We start from the raw sequence: 11,260 nt of genomic DNA on the forward strand, positions 1-11,260 counted from the left end.
TCTCGTGAATCTTCAGTTCAAAGGGAAAAAGAACCTAATCCAAAAGTCCCTAACGAGACAGATAAGAAGCAGCTCTCAGTGAGAGACAACAGAAACAATGGGATGGATTCCACTAAAAGATCAAAGAGGCACTGAAAGAACACTATGAATTCCATAAAAGTAAAGAATTCAGAAGGGATTATGCATTGGGGCTGGGGGGGAAGGTATCGCAGGTATCAGGTGTTCCGGGCAGTCTGTACCTGTCAAGTACCTCAGCCTGTGGGGAAAGAGAGAAGGGACAAGCGGCCGGGAATTAGGATAAAAAGGAGGCTGCACCCTCCAAAAATTTGAGAGACCCCAGGGGAATGCCCCATGGCCTCTCTCTTTATTTGAATAAAGAAAAAAGGACTCCTCTGTCTCCTTTTTGGACATAAACCTCTGGCGTTTATGGATGAATTTTCCTGACAATTGTTTCTAAAAATAACTGGAATAACAGTTCCAATTTAGTTAGCAAAAATCAATTCCATTTATTCCAGTAACAATCTTTGTCAATTAGTGGAACTCCTATGTCATTTATCATTTCCCCCATGCATTTTTCACCTCCTCTTCCCTGGCCTTATCTCCCCTCAGGCCCCGCTCGTCCTCGCCGAGTCCGGCCCGCGCCGGGGCCGCGCCGGGCGCGCGCGGGGCCGAACGCAGCGCCCCCCTCAGGCCGTTGCGCCGCGGCCGTTGCGGCGACAGTCGGAGACAGATCGGGGCCATGGAGGAGCTGCCGCTGCCCGCCGGAATCAATGCCAGCACCTTCCCCGCCAAGCTGTGGGGCCTGGTGAACAGCCCCCGCGTCCGCTCCGTGCGCTGGGACAGCCAGGCCCAGGGCTTGCTCATCGACCGCTTCCTCTTCGAGCGGGAGCTGCTCAGCCCGGGCGGCGCCCACGGAGGGGGCGGCCAGGGGGCGGGGGCGGCCCCGGACTGCTTCAAAGCCACGCACTTTGGCAGTTTCGTGCGCCAGCTCAACTTGTACGGCTTCCAAAAGGTGCCGTCATGGCTTGGCTCAGCTGTGCCGGGCGATGCCGGGGCGTGGCTTCACTTTATGAACCCAAACTTCCGCCGCGATCGCCCCGAGCTCCTGCTCCACATCAAACGCCGGACCAGGGCCAACAGGCAGAGACTGGCCGCGGGGCTGGAGGTGCGTAGCCGCCAGCCCAGCCGCCTCCAGCGGCCCTCCACGGACCGGTCGCTGCCTGCCTTCCCCACCGGGCAGCCGCCCAGAGCCGGTGAGACGGGGTGGGAGCTGCGGGCACGGAGGGAGGCGTGGGCTTTGTCCGTGGGCGCTGCCCGGCCGGGCAGGAGCGGCCCCTGCCCGTGCTGGGCAAGGCTGCTGTTCCGGCAGGGCCCGGGAGCTGTGCCGGGCTGCCGGGGGCTGTGGGACAGTCCCGCCGTGCCTGCGCTCGCCACACGCTGGCCCGCTCAGCCGGCAGCCGGCCCGGCCCTGCACCGTGGCTGGCGCTGCTCGTTGGGCGGCCCTGGGACGCTCGGGGCGGTCTCCGGGAGTGCGGGTGAGCCGAGGGCTTGGGCGTATTGGTCGAGACCCAGGGGCTGCTCATCGTCCGCTCCCTCTTCGAGCGGGAGCTGCTCAGCCTGGGCGGCGACCAGGGGCTAGCCCCACACACTTTCAGAGCCACGCAGCTCTGAAGTTCTGCAGCTTCCTGTGCCAGTTCGGCCGCTGCGGCTTCCACCAAGTGCCGGCCCGGGCTGTGGCAGCTGTGCCGGGCGATGCTGGGGGCTGGCTGCACTATAGAAACAGCAGATTTCACCGCGACCGCCCCGAGCTCCTGGGCCTGGGAGCTGTGCCGGGCTGCATTTGGGTTTCTGGCAGCTGCCTCCTGCCAAGGGTTGAAGGGATAGGGGAGAGCTCAGTAGACAGGGAGCTGGTTGTTGCAAAGGGAATAAAATCCCATAGAGCCGTGTGTGTAGAGTTGTTTATTTCAGTGCTGGAGGTGAGGAGAATTTCTCCTCCTAATTCATCCACCTTTGTCAATTGCTGTGCTATATTTAGTAATTGTATTGCTTGGTGTTACTATGTCATTATAACATATGGAACTAATGTACACAGTATATTATACACTCTGGAACGAATTTACATAGTATAATCTCATGGCTATAGATAGTTCTTTTTCACTGTGCTTGCGCCTCCCCAGTTTGGGGGTCGTTGGGGGTCTTTGATGAAGGCTTCCAAAGTCGTCTTTGCATCTGAACTTTTCAACTTTGTCTTCAGAGCATGCACAGCTACGGTGTTCCTTGGTCTGTCTGGTCCTAACCGGTCTAATTTCTTTATCTTGTGGCTAATTGGCTTGTCATTTGCTAATTTTTCATTAGTACTATACTTACCTATCTCTGAAACTGACCACCTGGTGAGATTTTAATTTTTTTTTCGCGGGTCTCCAGCACTAAGCAAGCAGTTAACCATATACTAGGCACTACAATGCATAGAAAGACGTCTATATCAGGTTAAATAGATCCATGAAGTTATGATTCAGGTTCCATTGATATCTGTTGATACGGATATATTAGGTTATATTGATATCTTATAACTCAACCTATAGAAGCAGCTTGTAAGTTTGACTTAAGTTCTATAGGCATCAAACCCCCAAGACATGTGGTGATATTTTTCTTTCTCACCCTGTTTTGGGAGGAGGTGAGCTTTTGTCTTCCCTGACAAAAGCACAGTTGCTGCCAAGGGAAACATACCTGAGGACCAGTAGTGACCCAGCCTTCCCTTTGCTTCCTTTCTTCTTCCCTCCCTGCTGCACAGCTCCCTTGCGCCAGAAGCACGATGCTGCCTCACCTGAGGATTCAGAGCTGCCTCCAGGCCCTTCCAAGAGAAGTGCAGGTGCTCAGGAGAGTGAGGCTTCCCCAGCAGCTGCCAAGAAAGTCTGTGCCACCTCTGGACTTGTTGGGGCTTCACCAGTGGAACCATCAAGAGAGCTCATCCAGAGATTTAATCTCCGCAAGCTCACGGTTCCACTGGTTCGCCTGGACCTGAAACGCCATCCTGAGCTCATGGTTCACCTCACTCCAATCCACCCTGAAGCTGCTTGCAGGGCCCTGGGACACAGCAACAGCTGCTCATCTTCTCAGCAGCACAGCCCAGCCTGCGAGCCATCAGGTAGGGAAAGAGTTTCTACCCTTCCTTTTCCAATAGGTCCTGGCAACTGAGCCTTTCAAGTGTTTTCCCTGAGTCCTCTGTCATGAGTAGATCTCAAGTGAGAATCACGTAGAACGTGTCTTGAATGCCAAAGTATTCTCTGCTCCTCCTGTCCTTCCTGCAGATGTGGAGGTTGTTGCAGGCATTTTCCAGACAGCCTGTCTGCTGAGGTGCAAGGGCTGGGTGAAAAATATTGCCCGACAGACAAGTGGTCAGTGTTAGGTGAACTCCCCTGTTTCTTGGAATGAAGTCCAACTAGGACGGTGATAGGATATTGCAGATGTTTCAGACTGACTGGCCTGCAAATCAGGCCGTGCCATTGAAATGAACTCTGTGTGCCTCAGAAGAGCTGCAGCTGCAGAACATGGCCTCACCTACAAGGTTGCTTTTAGAATAAACTCACAGTAGAATTTCTCAGTGTGTGCCTGAAGATCCGGGCTCTGCTTGGGTGAATGCACGTTCTGTGGCCTTCTGTGCTGAGAAACTCAAGCAGCCAAATCTAAAAGCTCCTGGGGAGATAGGGAAGGCTGTGATTATCAAGTTTTTGTGTGCCTTTGGAGCAGAAGGGAGAAGAGCTGGCAACTGGGTTCCTGGCAGTTGTCTCCTGTCGAGGAATGGCAGCGGGACACTTTTCCCAGACAGATGAATAAGTACGGGAGAGCTCAGTAGACAAGGAATTGGTTGTTGCAAAGCTTCAGAACATGAGAAGGGAATTTTCTCCTTCTCCCCCTACTTGGGATGATGGGAGCTTCTGTCTCCCTTGGGACAAGTACAGTTGCTGCCAAGGGAAACACACCTGAGGAGCAGTAGTGACCCAGCCTTCCCTTTGCTTCCTTTCTTCTTCCCTCCCTGCTGCACAGCTCCTTCATGCCAGAAGCGCAGTGCTGCCTCACCTGAGGATTCAGAGCTACCTGCAGGCCCTTCCAGGACCAGTCCAGATCCTCAAGGGCGTGAAGCTTCCCCAGCACGTGCCAAGAAAGTGTTTGCTCCATCTGCACCTGGGGTTTCATCAGGCAAGCCAGGCACACACAAATTTCAATTCCAGCCACAGCTCATCACTCCAGCATTTCCTGCGCACCATCAAAGCACTTCTGCGGCCTCTCCAAAGAGCAGCAGCTTCACTTCTCCAGAGCAGCACTTGCCAGCCAACATCCCATCAGGTACGCAATGTGTTTCTCCCCTGGCTTTTCAGAAAGATCACAAAAAGTGACTGAAGTATTTTGCCATGGTGCTCTGTCATGTGTACATTTGATTGTCAGAGTCAGGTGTCGAGGGTACTAGGAAGCAGGATCATGAATATCAAAAGAATCTCTGTCTGCTTTTCCCGTCCTTGCTGCGGATTTGGAGGATGTTCTGGCCATTTTCCAGGCAGCCTCTGTGTAGAGGTCAAAGGGCGAGGCAAAGAACATTTCTCCACAACTGGTCGGTGTCAGGTGAACTCCCATTTTTCTTTGGATGAAGCCAAACTAGGACTCTGATAGGATATTGCAGAGTTTACAGATTGTCTTTTGTTGAGATGAAATACAAGGGATGGGACCACCGTGCTTTGAGATGATTTATTGCTTAAGTACCCCAATAAGATATCAGTCCCGAGGCGTGAGATTTACAGGCAACAAGTCAACCACAGCTTGAGGAAGTTACGAGTTTCTTCTCCGCATGGCAATATATAACTTTTTAGTCCAGTAGACCGTTGACACAAAGTTTGTTTTCCATTATTAAGCTATCACCTTTACTTGATTTTGCCACACTGTGTCTGTCTTTTAACCAACAAGCTAACAGGTCACGTATTCACACACACTTCTGTTATAGTTTCTAGATCTCTAACTTACTTTATAAATCACACTATTACACTTGATACCTCCAACTATTTTACTTCATATAATTTCTTACTTACTCTAGGCATATTCTTACTTGCAACTGTAAGAACATAGGTTTAGAATTACTCTACCTAATGTCTGTGTACTTTCATCACTCCATCAATCCAGGCTTTTTCTAAGGCTGCAGATTTTCCATTTCCAACAGTCTCTCCCACAAATAATGCTATGAAATTTCAGTGCACGCTGTGAGTCCCCAGAACAGTTGCAGCTGCAGACCATGGCCTCACCTCCATGGTTGCTCCTTAGAATAAACTCGCAGTTTAAGTTTAGCGTGTGTGTCTGCACCTCTGGCCTCTTCCTGGGTGAATGCACTTTCTGTGGTCTCTTGTGATAAGAAACTCAAGGAGCCAAATCCCAAAGCTGCTGGGAAGATGCAAAAGGCTGTGATTAAAGGTGATTATGTCTGTGTGCATGTGTAGATCAGTTTCACAAGCCATAATTTAATCTATGTACACGTCGATTAGGATAATACTTTTGAAGGGGAAGAGCTCACTCTTCCAATTCCCTGGGAAGTTTTTAATACCTTTCTGAAGTTGAGGTTGCTGTGCGCTTCCTGTGATGTTTGATCCAAGGCAGCAATAAAGCTCTGCGTCCCAAAGCCTCATTTTGGAGCCTCACCGATGTTTTTGGATTCTTGCAGCCGCCCCGGGCACTTCAGTCCCCAGTGCTCCAGCTGGCAGTGCTGGTTATGCAGCATGGAGAGCCCCAAGCTGGGTATGGAGTACTCCTGGGGAAGAGGAATTGCCACCACTGGATCTGGACCTTGTTCTGGAGACACTGGAGGAGATGCTTTCACCATCTGTGCCTGAAAGGTCTCCCTCTGCTCAGGTAATTCCATTAGACAGGGATGAAAGGGGCTGAGCACAGTCACCTTGTGGAAAGAAGAGATGTGTGTTGCCAGACAGTCCCTGCAAAGCTGCAGCCTGCAGGAGACTGTTGTGCTTAGGGCTGTGGTGGGAAGAGCACATCCCTGTGCCAGGAGCTAGCAGGACTCCATCCTTAGCGCCCACTCCATGGCTTGAGTGTCATCCCCACGCTCAACAGCCTTGTCAGCCTTGACAGCTCTTGGAGCGTGTTGGAGAAGTCAGTGTTTTGGACTGTTGAAGGCCTCTGGGGCCCAGAGCTCCTTGTTAGGAAGAAGGGATGAAGTGTGTGAGCCGGGGAGTCTTCAGGGGGCAGATGTCTTGGTTTTGAGTCCCCATGACTTGTGTGATTGGTGAGAAGGACAAGGTTGGTGCTGGACATGAAATGGTTAAGGACTCCTTGAAGCCCAGGGGCTCCTCCTGTGTTGAAGAGCAGTTCAATCAGGGCCCATTAGTCCTTGTGTTTGACAGATTCCCTCTTGGACTTTGGAATCCCTTTTCTCTTTAGTCTTGTCTCTTCCCAGACTGGCCTGGAGTGTTCAGTTTCTGCATTGGCACAGGCCTTTTTGCATCTTATTCTACAAATTTGCCAAGGAATTTCTCTTCTTTCATTTAATATGCAGAGCCATTGCATGGATAGATTTATTCTTGAGGGAGGGCAGACTGGAGGTGGGGAGGGGGATTTTTTGGAACTGCCCATATCTTATTGCCAAGCGCGATGAGCCTTTGTCTTCTGCAAACTCCCACATACCAGTTTTCAAAAGCAATTTGTTGGTGCACAGAAGGAAATCTGGCAGGCTCTGATTGTATCCCTGCAGAATCTATTGGTTGATCTTTGCGTTTCCTTCTTTTTGTTTTTCTTTTCAGGTCAATCCTAGTGTTGCCTGTGGCTCTTCAGGAGGGGAGGCTGTGAACAAGGCTGCAGCAGAGGGAGCTTTGCCTGCTTGCGGGAGCTGTGTGAACGTTTGCCAGGAGCCCGAGGAGCTTGGTAAGGAGTGAGCCCAGCCTGGTTTAGAGAGATGGGAGACAGCTGCTCTGAGCCTGCCTCTGACAGGAAGGGAGATGAGAAGAGTTGAGTTCTTGTCTCAAGCAGGGTTGGTGCTTCCTGGTGCCTTTAGTTCAAATCCTGCACTGGCACAAGCTCCCCGAGCTCTGCCCCTCCATGCTTTTCCAGAGGCTCTGACACCGAGTCCTCTGCTGTGGCAAGAGAGCCGGGAATAAAGCTGAGCTGGTGGCAGTTGTGTCAGCAAGCTGCGTGTCCCAATTGGTTCACAGCTCACAGCAGCCTTCAGCTTCAGCCACTGCAGTGAGGACTGACGTCTCTGCGTCAGCCCAGAGAAAGAACAAGGCTGGGCTTCTTTGTGGGAGCTGGGACTGTCTGTGTTTCAAGCTCTCCTGGGTGCCATTTGCACTGGGAGTGTTGTGAATTGATTGGCATACTTCAAAACTTCACAAGACTGGAAAACTGGGAAGGATCCCTGTTCCCTTTAAAGAGCAGGCTTCAAATTCTCAAGTGAGAGTGTGCCTTTCAGGCCATCTTTTACAGCCTTTGCTAGCAGGACAGTTTACTTGCAAAGGGAAAGCTACACGGAGGCCAGCATTGACTGAGAGTTGCCTTTCCTTCCCAGATATCCATCTGATCTACCTTGCCCGAAGGGCTGCCCTGCGTGGGAAGAAGGATCAGAGGGAGAGCCTGTGACCATCAGGCAGGTGGCATCCCTCTGTTTATAGATATATTTAGAGATTTTTTATCTTGATTTATTTATTTATTTTATCTTGATTTATTTATATAGTTACAAGTATAGATTGATAGAGTTGTATAGTTGTATTTATAGGTGTATCTATTTCTACATCTGTATAGTTTGTATAGATAGTTAGTTATGGATGAGGTAGGATTTCATTTTTATGTATACAGTTCCATTTATAGATTTTCAAATTTACATTTCTATATGTAGAGAGTAACATTTAGATGTGCACACATTTACATTTATAAATGTGCATAGTTCTTTAGTTAGAGCTATCTGGACGTATAGGTCCATAGATTGAGGTGTATAGGCCTAGGCTGCATTTTTGCCTCTTTCCCCCTTGGCTGCCTTTTTCATCTCTTGTTTTTCCCGCTGTGCCCCTTGTGTCCCCATGTGCTGGGTCCGAGCTGGGGCCGGGCCAGGCGGAGCAGCAGTTGCAGCCCTGGCTGTCCCTGGAGCGGTGGGAGCTGCCGGTGGCCCCAGGCACTGTCCTGTGAGGAGCTGCTGAAGGACGGTGAGACTGAGGGGGCTGAGGAGGCGCTGATGCTGAAGGGACGATGGAAACCTTGAGGTGTTGGGGGCACTGAGGGCTGTGGGGGAGCAGAGGGCGATGGTGGCACTGAGGTGACAGAGGCACGGGCTGAGGGCTGTGCCGGCTCTGAGGGGACACAACGGCTCAGAAGGGACTGAGCGGGGTGAGAGGCCTGGGAGAGGCCGAAGAAACTGAAGAGGGGGCTGGGGGTTTGCCGAGAGGACGGCGGGGCTGAGGGGATGGAGGGGGCCAGGAGGGAGCACACAGAGCTCAGGGACTGCAGCTCTGCCAGGCCTTGCAACCAATTCCAGAGCCTCCACTTTTGCCACCACAGCTGTGCTGAAGAGCTTGAGGACATCCAGACACTGCCAGGAGGCAGCAGGGAGAAGCTGAAGGCCTGGAGCAAGAGCAGTGAGCAGGGATGTGCTGGGGCCACGCGAGAGCCTGGGTGAGGCCCCAGGGCTGGTGAGGCCGGGCAGGGCTGAGGGTGGCGTGGGCTTTGTCCGTGGGCGCTGCCCGGCCGGGCAGGAGCGGCCCCTGCCCGTGCTGGGGCTGCTCAGCGCTGCTGCCCCGGCCGGCACAGGGGCTGTCCTTGGGCAAGGCAGCTGTGCCGGCAGGGCCCGGGAGCTGTGCCGGGCTGCCGGGAGATGCGGGACAGTCCCGCCGCGCCTGCGCTCGCCACACGCTGGCCCGCTCGGCCTGCTTGTTCTTCCCAAGCCTCCTGGGGAGGCTCGGAGATTTTCGCTTCCCTGCTGGAAGTGCAGCTGCTGCCAAGGGAAAGGTCCCAGGACTGACTCGCTGTTCCCTTTGCCTCCCAGATGTCCCATCTGCTGTCCCTGTCCAGGAGAGCTGCTCTGCATGGGAGGAAAATACTGCGGGAGAAGCTTTGAAGATGGGGCGGCTGATTTATTCTTATGCAGTTCTATGGATATTTAGATTGGGACTGTGACATTTGTATATTTTCAATTAGTTTTGTTTTATATGTCTATATGTATATATATTGTATGAAATATGTAATATTTAATCTGTATTTGCATATGTAGATTGTAATAGATGTATATATAGAGGTATTTAGTTCTATTGAAACATGTATGAAGAGGAATAGTTGTATAATTTTATCTATGGAATTCTTAGTACAGAATTACTAATGTTATTTAGAGGGAGACACGGATATTTTTGTATTTCTATATGTAAGCTTGCAGGATTCTGTAATAAATTAAGTTGTTAAACACCTCATTAATCTTTGTCTATAGTGACTTGTAGAGGTTAGCAATAAATTAAGTTCTTGCTAACTGCAGTTGGTATTTGTATATTTTTACGTGGCATTGTTGAGCTAATATAATAAATGACTTTTTTTAAAATTAATTGAGATTTTTATAGTTGTGTATTGTCAGTGCAGGTGTAGCAATTTGTAATAAATGCCATTTTTCAACTGCAATTGATTCATGTGTATTTGTAGCTCAGCTGTGCGGCTGCAGCAATCTGCAAGCAATGACATTTATCAGCTGAGATGGGTGGTTTGTGATTTGTGCTCTCCAAAGCAATGGGCAGATGGAAATGCCATGACGCTGGAGGATTTTGGTGATGAAAATCTCCAGCCACGCCCAGCACATGCCCCACTTGCGCTCAGGCTGGGCAAGGAAAGCGCAGATTTGGGATGGCAGCAGAGCCACACGTTGGCTCAGAACTCGCTGCACAGGCCTGCTGAGAAAACTCTGGGACTCTGCTGCGCGTACAACTCCAAGCAGGAGGCAGCGGTGCAGGAGAAAGCATTCACAATGAAAAAAAAAAACAGAAATTGTGTCCAACCAGATGTGAGGATACTCTGGGAGTTTGATCAAATGCTCTAACTCACCACTGCCTAGGCTCATCTTCAGCAAAACTAGTTTGTTAAAAGCTGAACACCTTCCAGGAAAGAGAGATTGCACTTTCCCCTTCCCTTGCCTTGCTGTGTGAGTGGAAGATGTCCTTAGCACAGGGAATTGTTGCCCTTCAGCACCTCCCTCACTCCCATGAAATCAAAGATTACGTGCTACCGCGTGGCACCATAAAGGAAAACAGCCCTGCCCTGGTGACAGTGTGTGCAAAGTCTTCCCTCCTCCTGTCCCCACATGGCACAAACTGAACCATCCCCTTCCTGTCCAAACTGCGCCTGAGCTGAGGGAGGGCTCCAGGAGCTCTGGAGGGTGCAACACCACCACAGGTGGGAAGGTTTTGCAAAGCTTCCTAAGCATCAGTGAACTTTGGCTTTGCCGCTCTTCCCCTGGAATATTGTCCTGCTCATCAACGGTCTTGGAGGACACCGTGCCGCCAGCTCCCGCAAGTGAAGTTTGTTTTCTTCAGGGCTGGAATGGAGGAAAATGCAAATGGTTATTTTTAGAGTGAAATTTGGGGTTTGGTGCAGCTGGGTGAGGTCCCTTATTTGCTGTGGAAAGTAGAGGAAAAGCTTTAAATTCCCACCAGAAGCTGACTGCCAGCCCACACAGAGACCTGAATGAGGCCCAGGTGTGCTTGCTGCACGCTGCTCCAAGGGAAAATCTGGAACAAAGTCCCCTTTGATTGGAGATTGAGCCTCTGTCCTGATGGGACACTTGTGCTTGGCTTCTTTTTCCCCCTTGGACTGAGACTGATGAGAGAGAGGCAGTTTTCTCTTGTTCGGACTTGGTTGTTGTTGGGGGTTAGGTGTCCTTTTTTTTGTTCTGGCCTCCCGGTGGAATTTTTACCCATTAGCTGCAGAGACAACCTAACTGTGGGTATTTAGCAGGTGATTGATAAAGGACAAAGAGTGGCCAGGCCCAGGGGGGGAAGGGGGCAGGAAAGGAGGGTGGGGACAGTTTTTGCCTGGGCAATACCAGGAATTCCTCCAGCCCAACCGTGCGGAGATTTCGCTGAGTCTTATTGGCAGGCACCAGAGCAGACTGAAAAGCACCTTACCTCTCTCAGAGGGACATTGTGAGCAGAGGAGACGGTCACGGCCAGATGGGCTCCCCGAGAATCCCTCGGTGCCGGCTGGAGCGTGATCGGGTCATGAACTCGCTCAGCAGCTCTCACAGGGTCCC

General features: G+C 51.2%; 1 protein-coding gene across 1 annotated transcript; it reads left to right on the forward strand.

Annotated features, from left to right (window-relative positions):
- Window positions 1–739: 739 nt before the first annotated feature.
- On the forward strand, window positions 740–9,581 carry LOC131590148 (heat shock factor protein 5-like). Its single transcript, XM_058860049.1, has 8 exons — window positions 740–1,253; window positions 2,792–3,145; window positions 4,045–4,344; window positions 5,702–5,889; window positions 6,792–6,912; window positions 7,553–8,183; window positions 8,536–8,649; window positions 9,020–9,581. Exons 1-6 carry the CDS (start codon window positions 740–742, stop codon window positions 7,621–7,623), a joined length of 1,548 nt encoding a protein of 515 aa, XP_058716032.1. The 3' UTR covers window positions 7,624–8,183; window positions 8,536–8,649; window positions 9,020–9,581.
- The last annotated feature ends 1,679 nt before the right edge of the window (window positions 9,582–11,260 follow it).

This window comes from Poecile atricapillus, chromosome 32 (genome assembly GCF_030490865.1).
Source record: "Poecile atricapillus isolate bPoeAtr1 chromosome 32, bPoeAtr1.hap1, whole genome shotgun sequence".
Lineage (NCBI taxonomy): Eukaryota > Metazoa > Chordata > Aves > Passeriformes > Paridae > Poecile > Poecile atricapillus.